Source organism: Budorcas taxicolor, chromosome 8, assembly GCF_023091745.1.
Source record: "Budorcas taxicolor isolate Tak-1 chromosome 8, Takin1.1, whole genome shotgun sequence".
NCBI lineage: Eukaryota > Metazoa > Chordata > Mammalia > Artiodactyla > Bovidae > Budorcas > Budorcas taxicolor.
In genome coordinates, this window is record NC_068917.1 from 31,955,547 (window position 1) to 31,977,945 (window position 22,399).

The window sequence follows — 22,399 nt, forward strand, 5'->3', positions numbered from 1 at the left end:
CATGGCTGCAGTCACCATCTGCAGTGATTTTGGAGCCCAAAAAAATAGTCTCTCACTGTTTCCACTGTTTCCCCATCTATTTCCCATGAAGTGATGGGACCGGATGCCATGATCTTTGTTTTCTGAATGTTGAGCTTTAAGCCAACTTTTTCACTCGCCTCTTTCACTTTCATCAAGAGGCTTTTTAGTTCCTTTTCACTTTCTGCCATAAGGGTGGTGTCATCTGCATATCTGAGGTTATTGATACTTCTCCTGGAAATCTTGATTCCAGCTTGTGCTTCATCCAGTCCAGCGTTTCTTATGATGTACTCTGCATATAAGTTAAACAAGCAGGGTGACAATATACAGCCTTCATGTACTCCTTTTCTTATTTGGAACCAGTCTACTGTTACATGTCCAGTTCTAACTGTTACTTCCTGACCAGCATACAGGTTTCTCAAGAGGCAGGTCAGGTGGTCTGGTATTCCCATCTCTTTCAGAATTTTCCACAGTTTATTGTGATCCACACAGTCAAAGGCTTTGGCATAGTCAATAAAGCAGAAATAGATGTTTTTCTGGAACTCTCTTGCTTTTTCGATGATCCAGCAGATGTTGGCAATTGATCTCTGGTTGCTCTTCCTTTTCTAAAACCAGCTTGAACATCAGAAGTTCACAGTTCATGTATTGTTGAAGCCTGGCTTGGAGAATTTTGAGCATTACTTTGCTAACGTGTGATGAGTACAACTGTGCAGTAGTTTGAGCATTCTTTGGCGTTGCCTTTCTTTGGGATTGGAATGAAAATGGACCTTTTCCAGTCCTGTGGCCACTGCTGAGTTTTCCAAATTTGCTGGCATATTGAGTGCAGCACTTTCACAGCATCATCTTTCAGGATTTGAAATAGCTCAACTGGAATTCTATCACCTCCACTAGCTTTGTTCGTAGTGATGCTTTCCAAGGCCCACTTGACTTCACATTCCAGGATGTCTGGCTCTAGACGAGTGATCACACCATCATGATTATCTGGGTCGTGAAGATCTTTTCTGTATAGTTCTTTGTGTATTCTTGCCACCTCTTCTTAATATCTTCTGCTTCTGTTAGGTCCATATCATTTCTGTCCTTTACTGAGCCCACCTTTGCATGAAATGTTCCCTTGGTATCTCTCATTTTCTTGAAGAAATCTCTAGTCTTCCCCGTTCTATTGTTTTCCTCTATTTCTTTGCACTGATCACTGAAGAAGGCTTTCTTATCTCTCCTTGCTATTCTTTGGAACTCTGTATTCAAATGGGTATATCTTCCCTTTTCTCCTTTGCTTTTGCTTCTCTTTTCACAGCTATTTGTAAGACCTCCTCAGACAGCCATTTTGCTTTTTTGCATTTCTTTTTTTGGGGAAAAGAAAAGAAGGGTTTGCCATCCCTTCTCCAGTGGGCCACATTTTGTCAGAACTCTCCACCATGACCCATCTTGGGTGGCCCTACACAGCATGGCTCATAGTTTCATTGAGTTAGACAAGGCTGTGGTCCATGATTAGGTTAGTTAGTTTTCTGTGATTGTGGTTTTCAGTCTATCTGCCCTCTGATGGAGAAGGATAAGAGGCTTATAGAAGCTTCCTGACGGAAGAGACAAATGGTACTCAAACAACCGATATCCACAGGCAAAATGATTAATTTAGACCCTTACCTCACACCATACATTAAAAAGTAACTTCAAGGACTTCCCTGGTAGTCTAGCAGTTAAGAATCCACCTGGCAATGCAGGGGATAAAGGTTCCATCCCTTGTCAGGGAACTAAAGATACTATCTGCCACTGAGCAACTGAGCACAACTACTGAGCCTGCAGACCACAACCAGAGAGTCCATGCACCGCAGGGAAAAAATTCCACAAGACTCAGTGAAGACCCCACATGCCGCAACTAAGACCTGACGCGGCCAGATAAATAAATATATATTTATATTTTTTTAAGTAACTTAAAATGAAGCCCAGACTTAAATGTAAGAACTAAAATTATAAAAATTCTAGAAAACATAGGCGAAAAATCATCATGACCTTAAGCTGGGCAAAGATTTCTTAGATATGAAGCAAAAAGCACAATCCATAAAGAAAAAGAATTGAACTTTGTAAAAATTAGTAACTCTTACACTTCAAAAGACATTATTAAGAAAATGAATTCAAGCCAACAAATGGGAAAAAAAATATTAGCAAAGTATATACCTGATAAAAGACTTGTATCCAGAATATGTAAAGAACTATTAAAGCTCGGTAACAAAAAGACAAATAAAAATTGTAAATTGGGCAAACAATCTCAATAGGCTTTTTACCAATGAAGATACACAAATGGCCAAAATATGCACGTGCAAAGATGTTCAACATCATTGCTCTTTAGGAAAATAAAAATAAAATCACCATGACATACCACTTTCACTAGATTGGCTATAATCAAAAAGTCAGAAAATAACAAGTGCTGGGTGAGGATGTGGAGAAACTAAAACCCTTATACATTGCTGGTAGAAATGCAGTATGGTTCAGTCACTTCAGAATGCAATTTGGCAGTTTCTTAAAAATGTTAACATAAATTTACTCTATGATGGAAGTAATAGTGTTCCTAAGAATCTACCCAAGAGAAATGAAATAGTATTTCCATGCAAAGACTTGTACACAAGTGCTCACAACAGCATTATTTATAATAGGCAAAATGTGGAAACAATCCAAATGTCTATCAACTGATGGATGGTTAAACAAAATGTACACATCCATAAAATGAAATATTCAGCAATAAGAAGAAACAAAGTGCTGACACATGTTATGGCATGATAAACCCAGAGAACATGCCTAATGAAAGAAGACAGACACAAACGATCTCATATTGTGTGATCCCATTTACATCAATTATTCAAAAAAATGCAAATCTACAGAAACAGAAAGTAGATCAGCGGTAAACAGCAGAGTTTAAATAACTTCATTGGTCCAAATTCCAGAATTCTGAAGAGTGATATACTTATTAAAAATTATGACACATGTATATTAATTTGGCAAGCTGGTCCCCCCAAATATCGAAAAAGCAAGATATTAAATATTGTAAATATTATTCTAATTTTTAAAATATGTATTTATAAATATATGTGTATGTTCAAAAGAAAACTTCTGTGCAGATATAAACCAAAATACTATCAGTGTTAACTCTTAAGTGGTAAGATTATAAGCAGTTTCATTGTTTCATTCACTTATTTTTTTAAATAATTCTAAAAACACATGCATTATCAGCATTAAAATATGTATTAAAATATACATATCTATGTGCATATATAAAATCAGCTATTAGAGCAAGAAGGAACCTCGAAGATACCCTGTTTAGCAGTATCTGAACCATCTTCACTAAAGTGGTGGAGAACTAACTGATGACACTTCACTCTTAACTCTTGAAACATTTGGTAAAAGAAAGAATTCTTGAGATAAAATTTGAACAAAGAAAAATGTTAACATTTTACTCGTTTATTCTCTATCTTGTTCCATAAAGAATTTAAGGTAGCTCCTGGAGACAGGTGGAAAAAGTTTATATAGCAAATCCTATTTATAAAGCAAAGTACATGTTAGCCACCATACTTGCCCCACCCACACATTCCTGCTGAAAAGGCGCAAAATGACTTCTCTAAATGTGAGCAATTACTATCCCTACCCTACTCCCGTTGCTTCTGTAAAATATATTTAAAAGAGAAAACTAAAAAAGAAAATTTAAAAACAGATAAAATTCAACCTTAAGGCATTTATTATCAGATTCAACAAACAGAAAATTACTCTGTAATGTGCTTATAAAAGTTTCTAAACACTTATTTTCAATTTCTGTACTTATTTCTTTGTAAACCAGGTTTTGAGTTGCACTCTCCAGAATGGCTCCATTTTATATTACAGACTTAAGAGTTTTTATATTATACACATGAGAAATGAATAAACCAAAAGCAGACACCTCACTCAAAGGCAGATATGAATGGTACAAAAAAAGGTGAGCAACAGCAATTCTTAGAATGTAAACTCCAAGTAAAGGAGCAGTTAGCAACAGGAGCTAAAAGTAACAAAATGCTTAACTAGAGGGATGAATCAGTCAAGACGATGAGGAAGTAAGAGAAAAACAGAGCAACACATATTATGGCAAGCCAAGTAATAATGAATAAGCAGAAGAAAAGATTTAGAGAAGTGGAAAAGAATAAGCAAGTCTCTAGGGACCAGAGAAAGTACAGACATTGACTTTTGTGCACTGAGTTAACAAAGGACCACAAAGAGCCACATAAAGTCTTCAGACCCAGGTCTGATTTTTACCAGGCATCACCCCTGTTCCTCCAGTCCCATGAAATTTCCATTTCCCTTACCATCTCATGAGAATTCTTAGAATCAGCCACTCCAACCACTTACATCTCCATGGTCCCTGCAAACCAAAAGCATCCCTCAACTAGTAGAAGACACTGCAGGCTTACCTCTGGATATCACCAGGGGTATTACTCGAAGTGTTCGAATTCATGACAAGTCTTCCAACTCTTTCAAAATACCTCACTGTTGCTTAATGATATACTTCGTTACTGATGATTTAAACTGTCCAAGATGTCTGTGGTTTACAGGTTACATGGACTGAAGTCTGTTGAAGTAAACCATATAATAGTAGTTACTTATGTGAGTCTTGAGACGGTGAGTGATTTTTCTTTTATGTATGCATATATATTTATATATATAATGCTTTCTTTATCCATTCATCTATTGATGGACACTTAAAAGATATTTTGTACCAATAACCCAGTGTGTTAGCATTCGGAGTACCTGATAAGCCAAAAATCTGGCCTTAGTTTTCACATAGTTTCATTTCTCTCTGCTTAAACATACTTAAAAATTATATGGCTAAAAAATTAATACAAGAGGCCAGGGCATAGAATGATAATTACTTGAATGATAAATGATCCGCCAAGGCATACACACCATCATGAAGGAAAAAATAGAAGAATTACTTAGTAAAATTGTAGGTGTCCAATGCATTTCTATAATTGAAATGAGGATAATAAACCTCAGGTAAGATAATTATAGTTTACCTGTATCAACAGTGACCTTGTAGAATGAGCTTGGGCTTAGTTATATAGTTAGATAGTAATGAGTTGGAATTTTGGTCCTGTAACTATGTGACTTTTGACAGATACTTCTAATATCTGTCTTAGAATTGTCTTTTAAAAAATGGGATAATCTTTATATTGTGGTGTTGTAAGGATCAGAGTTCTATAGCTCTGTGTATAAAGTACCAGGGACAGTGCTTACTGCACTAGGTGTTCAATAAATTAATGATCATGGTGTTTGTTTGTCTACCACTGTTCCCAAATGTAGTATTTAGGAGGAATAAAATAAAATGGGATTTTCCCCCTCATCTTAGTAAACATTCCATCTTCTTTGTCTTGGGTCAAGCTATTCTGCATCAGCCATGTGGATCAGTGTTTTGAAGATCCCCTAGTGTTTGGTTCTAGGAACCATTAGTCCTGTTCTTAGCACTGTGTTTGGATCCACATCTCAGTTGGCTTGAGTCCTTCTTTCAGTGATCTCTCTCAGGGTTGTTTATTATGAGCAGGGACAGATCAGGTTAGATTTTGGTCGGGGGAGGTCTTCTAGCTATCCTTGCTACTGCTGCTAAGTCGCTTCAGTCGTGTCCGACTCTGTGCGACCCCATAGACGGCAGCCCACCAGGCTCCGCCATCCCTGGGATTCTCCAGGCAGCTTGTAATCTATAACATCAATAACATAAAATGGGAATGAGAAGTTAAAGAGTAGAGATGTATTTAGAAGTCAAGTTTCATTGATGTTCAATTAAGTTATCAGCTTAAAATGCTTTGTTATATGTGATGTTTTATGTAAGCCTTAGAAGGCAATGGCAACCCACTCTAGTACTCTTGCCTGGAAAATCCCATGGACGGAGGAGCCTGGTGGGCTGCAGTCCACGGGGTCACGAAGAGTCGGACAAGACTGAGTGACTTCAATTTCACTTTTCCCTTTCATGCACTGGAGAAGGAAATGGCAACCCACTCCAGCATTCTTGCCTGGAGAATCCCAGGGATGGCGGAGCCTGGTCGGCTGCCGTCTATGGGGTCGCACAGAGTCGGACACGACTGAAGCGACTTAGCAGCAGTAGCAAGGATAGCTAGAAGACCTCCCCCGACCAAAATCTAACCTGATCTGTCCCTGCTCATAATAAACAACCCTGAGAGAGATCACTGAAAGAAGGACTCAAGCCAACTGAGATGTGGATCCAAACACAGTGCTAAGAACAGGACTAATGGTTCCTAGAACCAAACACTAGGGGATCTTCAAAACACTGATCCACATGGCTGATGCAGAATAGCTTGACCCAAGACAAAGAAGATGGAATGTTTACTAAGATGAGGGGGAAAATCCCATTTTATTTTATTCCTCCTAAATACTACATTTGGGAACAGTGGTAGACAAACAAACACCATGATCATTAATTTATTGAACACCTAGTGCAGTAAGCACTGTCCCTGGTACTTTATACACAGAGCTATAGAACTCTGATCCTTACAACACCACAATATAAAGATTATCCCATTTTTTAAAAGACAATTCTAAGACAGATATTAGAAGTAATCTGTCAAAAGTCACATAGTTACAGGACCAAAATTCCAACTCATTACTATCTAACTCTAAGCCCAAGCTCATTCTACAAGGTCACTGTTGATACAGGTAAACTATAATTATCTTACCTGAGGTTTATTATCCTCATTTCAATTACAGAAATGCATCTGATTCAGAGAGGCTTAAATGACTTGCCTATAGCCAGTCAGCTACTCAGTAGAGGACACCGAAGAATCAAGCTCTTCTGATACTGAATCTCAAAATCTTTTCATCTTACCATCGTGCCCTCAAAGTTCAGACTCCAAAGAATCTGCCTTCAGAATGAAGTAAAAGAGTTAGAACTTAGAAGGAAGGGACTCTTTTATACTAAAGAGTAATGTCCAAGGCTCAAAAGTACATATATATAATGTTTTCTGTTTTTGTGAAAAATATTAAATACATACACACACCACATGTACAAACTTATATGACACAAACAGAATCTCTATTTGCCTCACAGGAAAAGAATTTACATACTTAGAGCCTTAATAATGTCTGTGTTTTTGACTTTGTTTTGATCTTGGGCAGAGAAATGTGGGAAAAGGTAGTTAACCAAACTTTAATATAATTGTTTCAATAAAGCTAAACTCATGAGAAACACCATTTTTCAATGCATTATTTTGGTATCTAACATCTTCAAACCTGAATGGTCGTCTAGAGAGAAAGGGTCTTCCCTAGCTCAGACGCAAGTTTCATTGATTTCCAGATCACTGATACAGACAGCATAACAGGCAGATGGTTTCCCTTGATCTCTGTCCCATGGTGTTTCTCTCTAGTATAATACCCTCCCCTTTACTGGGCAGAACCTGAGACTTGCTTCTAACCAAGAGAACATGGTGAAGGTGACAGGCTGCGCTCCCATGATTACTTTATGTTATACAACTCTGTCCTAGCTGATGAAATGACAGATAACCCCCAGCACACTGTCACACTGTGAACTGCCAATGTAGAGGGCCAGTTGTCAGGGAACTTCAGGCACCCTCCCCAAAGGCAGTAAAAAGCCAGATCCCTCGATCATACAGGAAACACATTCTGGGCAATTCCCTGGAGATCCAGTGGTCAGGACCCTGCGCTCTCACTGTAGGGAGCACAGGTTTGACACCTGGTCAGGGAACCAAGATTCTGCAAGCTGACTCTGCAAGCCACATGTCATAGCCAAAAAAAAAAAAAGACATTCTGCCATCAACTTGAATGAACAAGATAGCAAATTCTTTCAAGTTGAGGTTCCACATAAGAACACTGCCAGCAGCACCTTGACTGCAACTTAGTGAAACTCTGAACAGAGGGTCCACCTACGCAGTGCCCAGATTCCCAACCTAGAGAAACTGAGAAATATTAAATCAGGGCTGTTTTAAGCCCCTAAGTTTGTGGTAACTTGTTACACAATAGAAAATGAATACAGATAACAAGCTTGAAAACACATTTGCAGAGTTAAAAAGAAAAGAGAAAGAGTTAATATGTAAAGTACAAGATGGATTCTGACATCAACCCCGCCTATGTGTGTATGTCTGTTTTTCCATAGGTTAATTTCCTAATGAATTTACATAGCAGAGTTTATAAAAATCCTATCTAAGGTAACAAGATAGAAAAACAAGAAAATCATGGACAATGTTTACAACAAAAAGAACAAAATACAAATGAATAAGGGCAAACCAGCCACAACCACAAAACCCACATGGAGGTGGAAGTGTCCATACAGAAGAAAGCAGAGGCAAACAACAAGACCCCCCTGAAAGAACCCCCAAAGGATCAACAGATAGTTAATGGAAAGCATGGCAGGAAAATCTGAGAGCAAGGGCTGAAACTGACACATGAAACAGACATGTGGTAAGAGAGTCTTGAAGGTACCATTCAGCCTCACAGACTTTCATTACTGACCTGCCAAGGTGCCCTTCCTGAACAGGGGCCCACACTAATGAGAATCAGTAGACAATGGAATCAGGGGAAATAAAGACAAAGTAAAGAGATAGCTCAGACCAAACTGTAGGAGGAAACAGGGCCAGGAAATCTCAATACCAAGCACTCACAACAAAAAAACGACAGGGTTTTGTGAATTCTGAAAAGCTTTCCTTTACCATGCTCAAAATTCAGGAAGACTAACCTTTCATAAAAATCAGCAACAGAAAAGCAGAGTATTCAAGTTTCGTACAAATATGAGGAGAAAGAGAGTAAGGAACGGAAGGGACTCCTGAAAATGAAAGAATGACAGAAAGACAAGTCCACAAATCAGATTAAAATCATAACTTACTATTTCAAAACGAGCGACAAGAGGGACTTCCCTGGTGATCCAGTAGCTAAGACCCCGTGTTCCCAATGCAGGGGGCCTGGGTTGGATCCCTGATCAGGAACTAGATCCCACAAAGCACAACTAAGGTCTCACATGCCGCAACTAGGATTCCACATGCTGCTGCAACAAAGACCAAAGATCTCATGCGCCCGAACTGAGACTTGGCACAGTCAAATAAACAAAAATAAACAAAATAAACAAAAGTACTGAAAAAGATGAGCTACAAGACATTAACAAAATGGTATAAGGCATGAAAGAATAGGAATCAGCAATAGAAAACTCAGACACAAGATCAGACGAAGACTAGAAACTTTAAAAAGTTCTGCAATGAAGACTAAAGTAGAGGGAACAAGAATAAATAGACATGATAAAAAAAACTCTTAAAGGACATACAAAATGAAATAGAAGTAAAATTTTTAAACAAAAATTTAAGAGAAAGACCAAAATGATTCAAGGGAATGTGAAAATATACCAAAAACAGACAAAGAATAACCAATATGGAAGTAACAGAAGTCCCTAAATAAGCGATAAAGCAAGGGAAACAGAACAAACACTAAAAACTGTAATTCAAGAAAACTTTTCTTAAATATGAAAAGATTCTAATCCAGAGTTCCAAAAAATAAGCTGCATATCTGAGGACATGAACCCAGCACAATCAACACCAAGACATATTCTAAGGTAACTACTGGACTTTAGTAAAAAGTTGTACACAAATGTTCATAGCAGCATTGTTCATAAACAGCCAAAAAGTAAAAACCCAAATATCCATCAATTCACCAATATATAAACAAACATGAACTATTATTCAACCATAAAAAGGAATGAAGTACCAATATATGCCACAACATGGATGAGTGTTGAAAACATTACAAGTGAAAGAAGCCAGACACAAAAGGACACATATTGTATAATTCCATTATCTATGAACAAATAGATACCCCAAACCACACCCTTCCATCATCATTCCTACTGTGCACACACAAACATCCCTTCTCCAGGTATCACACTTAGATTATCTCATTTCACTCTACACCAACCCCAAGGGGAAGATACTGTTAATATCCCCATTTTATACCCTAGGAAACTGGGGCTTAAAGATAGTCACTCGTCCAAAGTCACATCTCTAGTAAGTGACAGAGTAAGGATTCAAATCCAAATTGGCTATCTCCAGAACTTTGCTATGTACCTTTGCCATTAACCTTCAATACACGGCTCACCCCGTGGCGTCCCTCGCATGTCAGGGAACACTTCTGCTCCGTACTGCCGAGTTCTTAAACACAGATCATTCTTCCACACATCCAAACTACAAGTCAGGGTCTTAATAAAAGATGACCCAGACGTCCAGCGAATTTCTCAATCCAGAAGGGATGTTCACAGAGTTGGGCCAAAAGCAGGGCACCCATTGGGCAGTGATGGATAAAGGCAAAGTTTAAATCAGTTTCTTATGTTAATGTGTTAATATCTTTATGTTCTCTCGGTAGTAAAGTTGGTCTATTCTCACCATTCCCACTAAAACAGAAGAAAGTGAAAGTTGCTATGTCCGACTCTTTCCGAAACAGGATTATACAGTCCACCGAATTCTCTAAGCCAGAATACTGGAGTGGGTAGCCTTTCCCTTCTCCAGGGGATCTTCCCAACCCAGGGATTGAACCCAGGTCTCCCGCATTGCAGGCGGATTCTTTACCAGCTGAGCCATAAGAGAAGCCCCAAAACAGATTAGGGGATGTTATGTACATCATTCATCAAGAAGTTTTTTAGAAATAGTTAATGGAACAATTGAGGACAAGGGATCAATGGTCTGGACGTACTGAGAGTAAGTACCAGCCAAAAAGACAATTCTGCTTTAGATTGCAGAGCTACTGCTGGTAAGTCTTCCTATCTCACATCTGAGTCCTTCTGTAGGTCATCCAGAATGCACTGATCTCTCTCAGTGTGTCTGCACATATCAGGGGAAACGGGAAGGGCAGGGAGAATGAAAAGATGAAAACTATTATTGAACACTTCCTGCATGCCAGACACTACATGAAGCATATCGGAGCTCAGTGAATCTTCCCAATACCCTACAGATTATTATGCACGTTTCACAGATGAGAACACTGAGGCTTGGAAAGGTTGAGTAACTTGTGTTTAAAGATATCCACTGGGAGGGTTAGAATTCAAGTTCATACTGTGGCTGACTCCTAAATCCATTATCTTTCACAACACAGTGCCATCTTCAATACTAACCACATTTGTAGTGTGGGTGTCTATTAGCAAACATATATTTCACCTTTAAAAAAGATGTTCGGTTCTTTCATCAAAACAAAACCAAGACAAATGGGTTGAGGCAATCAAAGTATTTTAGGATTAAATGAGACTTCAGAGATACAATCTATCCTTCTTATCTGGGAGCTTAGGTGATTTGCCTGAGGTCACACAGCTAATAAAAGTCTCCACTAGAACTGATACAGAAAGCTCCAAACTAAAATTACTGCTTTCATCTTTCCTTGTAGGAAGTTGTACACTGCCTTTGTTTCCTCTTCATTTCATGGGAAACCAAGCTCCTTTCCTGCTCTCTGCTTATTTTATTACTAGACACTAACTGTTCAATAAAACAAGTGACAAAAAACGGTAGGTTCTCTCCATCAAGATTATGAAAACAACTAAATAAAGCATCAATGTGTAATGTGTTCAAAAAGATATGGACACCAACTGAAATTGGTTCTCAAGTAAATTTAAGTGGTTATCACTGGCGATCTGCTTAAAACGGGAGGGGGTGGGGGGTTGGAATTGCCTAGGATAAATATCACATGGAATAAAGAACAGTCAAAAGGAGACTCCACTTCTGCAGCACGGAGCAACTGAGCTCTCTTTTCTCTTAAGAGTCATGAAGTAGAAGCTACAGAAGACAGCCTAGCACAACTCATTCTTTCATTTATCAAACATTTATAGAGTATCTAGTGTGTAGCTGGCATTTTTATTAAAAGGGATGCAAGGGATCTGGTTCTTGTCCTCGAAGGACTTACTGATTCTTGAGAGGAAAAGAGCCCAGCAATCCGGAGTTGTAAACTTAAGAAGCTTCCAGTCCAGGCCCTCCGAGTCCTGCCCTCTGGACCCTAGCCAGTCCTCTGTGTACTGAGGCAGCGGTCTTTGGCTAGGATGATCCAGAAGCATCTTCCTCCAGGTGGGCGGAAAGGCCCAGCCCAGCGAACTGGAGGCGAGTCCCCATGGACAGAACAGCCTAAAACTAAATCAGGGTCCCTCATAACCTTAACTGCAGCACCACCACCCCCATAACCGTCCCTCTCAACACCTCCCAGCCCAGTCTTTCTCCTCCAAACTCCCACATCTGATGGTTACCTCAGGGGGGCTCCCGCGATCCAAACTGCACACCCACGGCCCCTGGGGCAGCTTCAAATCTCAAAGGCAGAAAGAGGCCCGGGCCGAACACTGGGTCAGAGCAAAAACTGTTGGAACCCGACGGACTCTAGGACCCAGGGAAGGGAAACGAATAGCACAGCGGGGAACGAAGGGAGACCAGCCCCCGAGAGACTGTGTTTACAACGGCCACTTCCGGAGACTAGACTTCTCTAGCAGACCTTCACAGACTTTCGGGGGGCCCCTAGCCCCGCCCCGGCCTGCCCCTTTCCTCCCTCCTCCCGCAGCCCGCAGCTCCAGGATACGCACTCGGAGAACGCCGGGCTCGGATTGGAAGATCCCGGCCCGCGGAGCTGCGCGGCCTCGCTGGAAGGCAACCGGCGCATGCGCTGTTGCTGGGGAGCGGCGCGCTAGGCATCGCGCGCGGCCCCGCTCCTGGCGCGTCCTTTCCGCGCGTGAGGACGCCGCGTCCCGCGCCCTAGAGAGTCTCGGCGTGAGGTTCCCGGGTCACAGTCCTAGAGTCCCCACAGAGCTAGCTGAAAAGGCCGGTTTCTAAGCCCTAGCTCAGACACCCGCCTACTGAATAAAAATCTTACGAAGTCGAATCCCGGGTGCTCCATATTTAAGCTAGCTCCCCTCCTGATCCTTAGTATCACTGCCCTCCTTCGGGGTGCCGAAGTCCGGTGCCGGAGCCAGGGGGAAATTCTCTGGGCTTGGCTTCTGCACCAGTGGCTGGTTTCCCGCTGTTTAGACAGCTCCCAACTGCCGGACGCTTCTAGTCCGCTCCTCCCATCCCCATTGTATCCCAGCTTGTGGTTGTAAACGGGGCCGGAAAGTGCGGGTCAGTGCGCTGATGCAATTGCAGCGCCTCTAACTATAAATATCACATAAATAGGTACCTCGCGAAAAAGTCCTCGGAACCTTAGCGAGTGCTCCAGCTCCCTTTCCTGCCCTCCTCCTCTTCCTACGCCCCCAACCAACCCCGCAACACACACACAACACACGCTTTCCTCGTTGATAATTTATACTTAAATTCCTCCTGGAAGCCGCTAAAGCCTCAGGGAAATTGGAAAACCAAATCCTCTTTTGTTCCTTGTCTGTTGAAAGCCTATTCCCCAAAGAACAATGCAAACTGGCGGGATTTTGATGAAGGATTATATCTTCAGCTCCACTACCTCCTCTTCCCAAAAAGGTGTTTAATACAAATCGAGCCTTTTATGCTAAAATAGTCCCGTGTCGATTGTAATCAACCTGAAACTAGGTGTAACAGGGGCCGTCTTTCCGTCTCCCTCGTCCCCAGGAGAACCAACGGTCATAAATGCAAATACAAATTGAGATTAAGCCCTCCCTGATTCGTGTAGCACTGAAACTTTAATTGGCCTGAGTTTAGACATTTAGATTAAGGAGGCACATCTCGCTTCTTAATAGTCTAGGCAGAAAGAGGATAATTGCTTCAAAGAGTTTATGGAAAGGAAAAAATAGCCCACTGTAACATGGAGAAAGGAAATTGGAAGTTACAGCAAGCTAACGATATTAGGGCCTTTTTTTTTTTTACAATTTTTAAATATTTATATTTTTTGTTTGTTTTAGCAAAATAACAGAAGTGAATATTGTACAGCATGAAATGCCAAAGGTACCACTGTTGTCGTTCATGTCTCTCTGTGACCCCATGGATGCAGCATGCCAGGATTCCCTGCCCTTCACCATCTCTTAGAGTTTGCTCAGACTCATGTTCATTGAGTTGATGATACCATCCAACCATCTCATCCTCTGCCGCCCTCTTCTCCTCCTGCCCTCAATTATTTCCAGCATCAAGGTCTTTTCCACTGTTAATGTCAACCCTGAACAACCAGAAAAGCTTTATAGAGAGGTTTAAGTTCAATCTGGGAAGATGGTTATAGATTCAACAAGTTGAAGGAATTGGAAGACATGGAAGTTACAAACATCAGGACAAAGAAACAGCATGAGGCATTTGGAAAACTGAACAAAGCTTTGTGTGTGTGATCTTGGGGTTGGAGGTGTGTGGGGAGTAAGACATCAGGCTGGAGATCACAGAGGGCCTTCTAGGTCATACTTAGTTTACCAAGCAACAGAGCTAATGAAGGATACTGAGCAGAAAGTTCTAATAATTACACAGTAAATCAGACTGTTGGGGCTTCCCAAGTGTTTCAGTCATAAAGAATCCACCTCCCAGTGCAGGAGATGCAGGAGACTTGGGTTCGATCCCTAGGTCAGGAAGATCCCCTGGAGGAGGAAATGGCAACTCACTCCAGTATTTTTGCCTGGAAAATCCCATGGACAGAGAATCCCGGTGGGCTACAGTCCATGGGGTCACAAAAGAGTTGGACACAACCAAGCACACATGCACGCAAATCAGACTTACCAAATACTTGGAGATTTTCTACGTGTTTCTAGTAATTACAAGGTCAATTCTGCGTTGTCTCTTCTTTACCTAACATGCTGCTGCTTAGGAAAGGTGCAGGGAAAGATGCTATCTAGCCCACTTTTCTTTTAGCCTCGAGTCACAATAGTCATCTCGGTATTTCTTTTGAGATATCACTTGATCCGTCACCCCTACTCTACCAAAACAGCTTCTGTAGTCGCTAAGAGTTGGACACAACTGAGCGACTTGACTTTCATGTTTCACTTTCATGCATTGGAAAAGGAAATGGCAACCCACTCCAGTGTTCTTGCCTGGAGAATCCCAGGGATGGTGGAGCCTGGTGGGCACAGAGTTGGACACGACTGAAGTGACTTAGCAGTAGCAGCAGTAGTCAATAATGACGTCATTACTAAATGCCAGGCTCCTTGATTTCGTTGACACTTTGATCGCTCAAATTTCTCTCTAGCATAGGTGAGACTCAGGGTTCAGGCAGCCTTCTGGCCCTTTTGCTGCTGGCCCTTCTTGCCCCTTAAGAGGATATTTTCTCAGTTTCTGCCCTCAACCTTCATGGTTTACCATCTTAGCTTCTATGGTGATATCATCCATTCCTGCAAGTGTGGACTCTGGCTCCACAACTTTGAGTTTTTTATGTCTACCTCACATATCATAATATCATAATCTGAGTTCTGGTCTTGAATTTTTAACTCTCATTTGAACAGTGCCACTTTAATGTCTGTCAATATCAAATTTAGCATATCTAAAACTGAATTCTCTTTCTCATTGGAGCCTCACAAACTGCTCCTCTACCTATTTATGAAACTTTTCATCTCTTAGATGGGCTTCCCAGGTGGTTCAGTGGTAAAGAATTCATCTGACAATGCAGGAAACACAGGTTCCATTCATGGGTCAGGAAGATCTCCTGGAGAAGAAAATGGCAACCCACTCCAGTATTCTTGCCTGGAGAATTCCATAGACAAAGGAGCCTGGCGGGCTACAGTCCATGCGGTTGCAGGAGTCAGACACTTGAGCTACTGAGCACTTATGCACACAATCTCTTAGACACCCGAATGAAAAATGTTCAGAAAATCTTTCTTCTCTCTCAGGCTCTCAATCCCTTCATCTGAGAATTACTAAATCCTACTTACTTTTTTTCTGTCTCCTGTGGTCTTTCTATGCCTCCTACTAATCATCTTCATTTATTTGTGTTTTTACGGTTTCATATCCAGACACTTGTAAGTCAGGACCTTTCTGTGGCTAACACAAATCATCCATATCCTTCTGTGCAAAGCATCTAGGGCATTTTGGAACCTGGAAACTTGAGAGGAGAGGACCAAAAAATAGAAAAAAATCAGAAGTAGGCCTAAGGGCTCATATGTACCTTTCTGACACTAAGGAGTGTTAGGAGCTGATTGTGTACGTTTGAGCCTCAGGGGTTTTTTAAGCACCAGATAAGCCACATCCTTTTGACCCTTCAGTAACCTCTCCCAGAAGGTTCAGACACCAGGTGCTTGATTATTATGCTGCTTTGGTCTCAGTTCTTAGAACTGCAAGGCCTAACATAGCTGTTGCCCTTGGTAACTCCAGTTTTTCGCTCTTTCAATCCCCATACTGTGTGCCACAATGGAAACATCCTTCTGAAGCATAACACTGACTATGTTACTTCCCTCTTCATTAATTCTTTTAATGGCTCCTCAATCCTTACTGGATAAAACCCAAACTTTTCTTCCGTCAATCAAGGGCTCTTATTCTTGTCACTACCTGCCTTTCCAACTTTGCTTTCTACTTCACAATAAATCTTCCCTCTCATTCACATTAGCAACAGAAAACGCAAATAAATGGAGTAAAAGGTAGACGTGGACTTATATTAAAAGTTTGTAAATGTATAGGCTAATATAAAAGGTTTAAACCCTGATCACATTGTTTATTAAACATGGGCCAAGCACTATGCTAAGGGGTTTCACATGTATTCTCATTTTTTTCAAAAAAGCATCCATCTTTATCCTTTGTTCTTTATAATAAATACATAGTCACTTAAATCAGGGCAATTTTGAAAGTAAAAGTTTCAGGGACTTCCCTGGCAGTCCAGCGTTAAACCTCCGAGCTTCCAACATAAGGGGCGCTGGTCTCATGCCTGGTTGGGGAACTAAGACCCAACATGCTGTGGGCATGGCCAAAAACAAATTTTTTTAAAAGTCTCCCCAAAGTCCTACCTTCCCACTCTAGATTTAAAAACTGTTAGCAATGTATTATATTTCTGTAAAGAAATATAACATTTTGATACATAAATGTGTGTGTGTGTGTGTGTGTGTGTGTGTGTGTGTGTGTGTGTGCGCGCGCGCTCAGTCACACAGTCGTGTCTGACTTTTTGCAACCCCATGGGCTATAGCCTCCCAGGCTCCTCTGTCCATGGAATTTTCCAGGCAAGAACACTGGAGTGGGTTGCCATTTCTTCCTCCAGGGGATCATCCCGAACCAGGGATCAAACCCAATTTCTTGCATCTCCTGCATTGACAGGTGGATTCTTTATCACTAGTACCACCTGGAAAGCCTTTTGATGCATAAACAAATACATCTTAAAAGAAGGCACATTTATTTGTTTATTCATTTATTTTTATATTCACACAGTGTGCACACACACACACACTAGTAACAGACACTATTAGCTGCTTTTCCATATCCTACCCCATTCTTGCTGAAAACCTCAATCTGTTTGCAACTCCAAGAGATGAATGCTCTGATCACAGTATCCTATTTCCTCCTGCCAGCTACCGGTTCTCCAAAGCTCACTGGTAGCTAGGGTTGGCTGTGTGGCCAGTTTTGTATGACGAAATGTAAATGCACACCTACTGAGGGGAGAATATAAAGGGCCTTGATGACACTGCTTCAGTGCTGACCTCTTCCTGGACTTTCTTCTGACCTAAACGATTAATGGTCTGAGAATTCAAGTCTGTGCTAGTCATGTTTTCTGAAGCCAGTGGTGTGCTGATTTCCTTGATGGATGTGCTCTAAATACTGCCACTGTGTCTAATTTCAAGCAACCAACACGCAGTATCTGACTACAGAGTTCAGAAGAAATATGACATTCAGCTCTCAAATGTCCTGTGGGAGGCAGCTCTAGCACATCACTACTATTGATTGGTCAATAGATGATTTTTTTTAACTTAACAATATAGCTTTGACACAGGCATGCATGCTAAGGACTCTTTGTGACCCCATGGACTGTAGCCCACCAGGCTCCTCCATCCATGGGATTTCTCCAGGCAGGAATACTAGAGTAAGTTGCTGCACTCTCCTCCAGGGGATCTTCCTGACCCAGTGAGCTTTGATAAATTTCTATGTTAATATAAAAAACATACCTTTTTAATGGCTGTATTATAATCCATTTTATGAAGGGCCATAATTTATTTGTCCTATCACTTAGGTTGTTTCTGCTTTGTTTCTTTATTTAAAAAATAAAACTGTCTCCATATGTACACTTTGCCTATTTGTCTTTTTAAAGTCATAATATAAACTAGAATAGCAATTGATGGATGAAAAGATAAGCATTGAAAACTGAAACCAATCTGTCCCTATGTTAAATAATAGTTGAACTAGACATAGTTTTCCTGTACTTTTGTTAGACAATTCTGATACCAAACAAAAATAACATGGTTGCTTGCTCTAGCTAATAATTTTTCCTGGGAGATAAAACTGTAAGCTTCCTAAACCGATTGCTTACAAAGGCTAACAGTTTATTTACCAACAATTGCTTCAAAACCATTGCTTTGCTGTGCCCACCAATCTAAGACTTTATATCATAAACTCTGCCCAATCCCAAACATTTCCCTGACTTGCTTCTCTCCCAAAAAGTATTCAACCCAAGCCCTAAAACCCTAAAAATAACTGGCCCTAATTTTTCGAGTCACTACTGAGGCTCAGTCAAGGTAGTGTTCTACCTCAGTCAGGTAGATTTACTGCAGTAAATCTAATAAACATCACATTTTTTATGATGAGCTTTTAAAGAGTCAACATTCGATAGCTGTACTTTAATTTTTCATGCACAGTAACAGATTACTTTTCAGGAAGACTATCAGTTTAGAGAAATATCAACAGTATGTGAGAGTATCCACTTCTTTTTGCTCTTGCCAGCAGTAGATATTTTTGCAGTATTGAAACTTTTCCAGTCTGATAAGCAAAAAGTGATATGCCATTGTTCTAACGTTCTTTGAATTCACTTTCATCTGATTATTGATGAAGTTTATGAGCATCCAGAAATTCTGCTTTTATCTTATGTAACTAGACGCATTAACTCACTAATATACCACTCCTGTCATCCCTCAGCATATAAAAAAATAGTAAAAATAATTAGGCTTATTTGACAATCTCTAAATTTTAATCAACTTAAAACTGTCATGAGAAGTCTTAAATTTAGGATAAAAATAAAGTATAAAAAATGTTCAGCATCTGAGAACTTTTTATTGCACTGGTTAGCAATTTGATATTACTGCTCTGCTCCAAATCTATACTTTCTTGCCCTGATTCATGATGTTAGTGCTGGCCCCCACCATCATTTCTCTGTCACAAGCAAATGAGGTGTCATGGTGGTTCAATGGAGTGACACTGCATGGCCACAACTGCAGGAAGACATTTTTCCTTTAGGCTGTAGATCTCCATTATCATTTTCCAGCACAGGAACCCAACAGAGGAGCTCCATCTTTATTCTCAGGCTATGCTTTCTCTTCTTGAGGCTACTTTAGATCAGGTCCAACCAATTTACATCCTTCAGCAAGAGCTGGCCACTTCTACAGATTGACCCAGGCTGCCCGTACTCTCCAGCACTGGTGGACCACTTCTACAGACCCCTCTACTGAGTTTCTTCACCCCTGGCAGCCTGACTGGCTGTGTATGTGGTAGCTGTTGTTCAGTCACTCAGTCGTGTCTTACTCTTCTCAACCCCATAGATTGCAGAACGACAGGCTTCCCTGTCCTTCACCATCTTCCTGAGCTTACTCAAACTCATGTCCATTAAGTCAATGATGTTGTCCAAACATCTCATCCTGTCGTCTCCTTCTCCTGCCTTCAGTCTTTCCCAGCATCACGGTGTTTTCCAATGAGTTGGTTCTTTGCCTCAGGTGGCCAAAGTATCAGCCTCAGCATCAGTCTCTCCCATGAATATTCAGGATTGATTTCCTTTGTCAGCAAAGTAATGTCTCTGCTTTTTAATACACTGTCTAGGTTTGTCATAGCTTTCCTTCCAAGGAGCAAGAATCTGAAGAGATCTGAATCTCAATCTTGGAGAAGTAATTGGTGGGAGAAGCCTCTTCTTCTAGTCTCCAGTTCTTGCATTGCTCATTCATTCCTCCTCAGCCTAGAGGTTGTTGCTCAGTTGCTAAGTTATGTTTTCTTTGCGACCCCATGGCCTGCAGCACGCCAGGCTTCCCTGTCCTTCACAATCTCCAGGAGTTGGCTCCAACTGAGTTCTCTGAGTCTTTTGAATGAGTTATCAAACTTGACAGTAGTCATGGAAACCCCTGAATTTGCAGGCAACTGGTCAGAAGTGAGGGTCACCCTGGGGACCACCACACTTAGAGACTGGTATCTGAAGTGAGGCCAATTATGGAGGACTGTGTTCTCAGAATTTTCAGCTTGACAAACTTGTTAAAGGAGGAAATTTTTGTAGGAGCTAGCCTTTGTAACCAATAGAAATAGAGCTTGGAAAGGATTTTAAAACAGATGGAATATGTTCAAAGACTCTATTATCTTTATTGATCTTGTAAGAAAGGAACACTAGTGCACTTAACCCCAAGCTCTTTCACTTTAGAACTAACTAGTGATCTCTTTATTACAAATATATTTTCCTGACACCAACACTTATATAATGTTGAAAAACATTACCATACCATTTGACAACTCCATAGAGATATTATCACAAAAAATATAACATTGATTGTTCCCGTTAAACTGGTACTAAATTTGTGGCACAGTAACTGACTGCTACCAGCAGGTTGAACAGAGATAAGTTATCTTGGTTAATTGATACTTGCTTTCAAGATAAATTTCAATGTCACCCAAGTTTCATTTTAGCCCACAAAAGTATCTTCACAGAAAAAAAACTTTAAACAAATTAATTTAACTAAGGAAAACTTGGATTTGATTTGCATTTAAAAGCTGAAGATTTGAGGAACTCTATTCTTCTATACTCAAGACTTTTCATTTTATGCTTTCTAAGAGGCTTGAAAAGTAGGAGTAATCCTACATGCTGATGGTTCAGAAAATATTTGAACTAGATAAGATGTCTAAGACTGTGGAACTCATCACCTAAAAAATTTCATGAGACAGACAAATAATGGTCCAAAACAGAGTCATCAGATGTTGTACTGGCTTCCTGAAGGACAGTGTGTGCTGCCTAAGGGAAATAATGATGTACTTAGATTTCTGCAGATTTCTCTGGGATCTTTACTATCACTAAAAAGATCTGGAAAAATAAGTATCATGAGACTAAATAATCTAATAACCAAATCTCTGGTTCTGTGAGCTCTTCATAGTAGAAATGGAATCTACTCTGTTAGTTTCATCTGGACACTTTACTCAAAATAGGTTAGCATTTGTTCATGTCACCCTTCTCAAATTAGAACTCCAGAATCTTTAGGCAGTTGAACAGTCACTGTGCCCACTGATGATCTTCTACCAAAAAACAAACAAAAACAAAACAAGAAAAGCTGACACTTGCAATAGTTGGAACCACTACTATCAAAAATTATACTCAACCATAGCATATCCAACATGGTGTAGATCTGAGTTGATTACATCCCCCAATGATAATGCTCCTCCAGATTAGCCTGGAGAATGATACAAGAGGAGACTGGGAATTTGAACCAACACCATTCTCGCGTCCCTGTGTTAAATAGTAACAAAATAAAAATATTAGTTTCTCGTTGGGGAATATAATGTGAACTAACTAAACAACTTATCTATCAAAACTGCTAGCTCATCAAGATTCACTTCAAAATTCTTCCTTCATTGAGTCCACTAATCCAAAGCTATTAAATCATAAACCCTGCTCAATCTCAACTAGTTCCCCACCTTGCAAGACCTGCCTTAAAACCACTCAGCCCAGGTCCTAAATTTCTATTAATGCCTCTCCCTAATTTCCTCATTTTGAGGCACCCCTTAGACCCTGTCACAGTGATGTTTTCCCTTAAACAAAAGTAAAGTAAAATAAATGTAGCTTTTCTAATCAATCCCTGGAGAAGGGGAAGGCTACCCACTCCAGTATTCTGGCCTGGAAAATTCCATGGACTATGGGGTTGCAAAGAGTTGTGCACAACTGAGCAACTTTCACTTTCTGATCAATGGGGTTTCTGTGTGCACGTGGGTTTTGCACGAGTGTTTTCTGTTAGAAGGAGTCAACAGTTGATACAAGCAATAAACAAATATATAGCCTGCCAGATGAGGATAAGTGCTACGAAAAAAATAGACAAAGAAGTAGGGAAGAAAATGCATGTGGGTGGTGGAAGAAAATGCATGTGGGTGGTGGTCGGTAGGTCGGGTGTTCCAATTTTAGATCAGGTAATCAGGGAAGGCCCCCCTAAGTGGATAACATTTGAGCAAAGACCTGTAGGTGGTGAAGGAGCAAGCATGTAGCTATTTAGAGAAAGAGCATTTCTGAAAGACAGACTAGCAACTGCAAAGGATTTGAGATAGGAACTTGCCTGACATGTTGGAGAAGTAACAAGGAGGCCAGTTTGACTAGAGAAGAGACCAAA

At 40.5% G+C, this 22,399-nt stretch overlaps 1 protein-coding gene across 1 annotated transcript in view; it reads right to left on the reverse strand.

Annotated features, from left to right (window-relative positions):
• The window catches only part of CCDC171 (coiled-coil domain containing 171), a 321,044-nt gene extending 316,558 nt beyond the window's left edge, over positions 1-4,486 (reverse strand). Inside the window, exon 1 of the mRNA XM_052645254.1 lies at positions 4,443-4,486. Within this exon, the coding sequence (XP_052501214.1) occupies positions 4,443-4,486 (44 nt within the window). The remainder of the gene's footprint in view (positions 1-4,442) is intronic.
• Between the last annotated feature and the right edge of the window lie 17,913 nt (positions 4,487-22,399).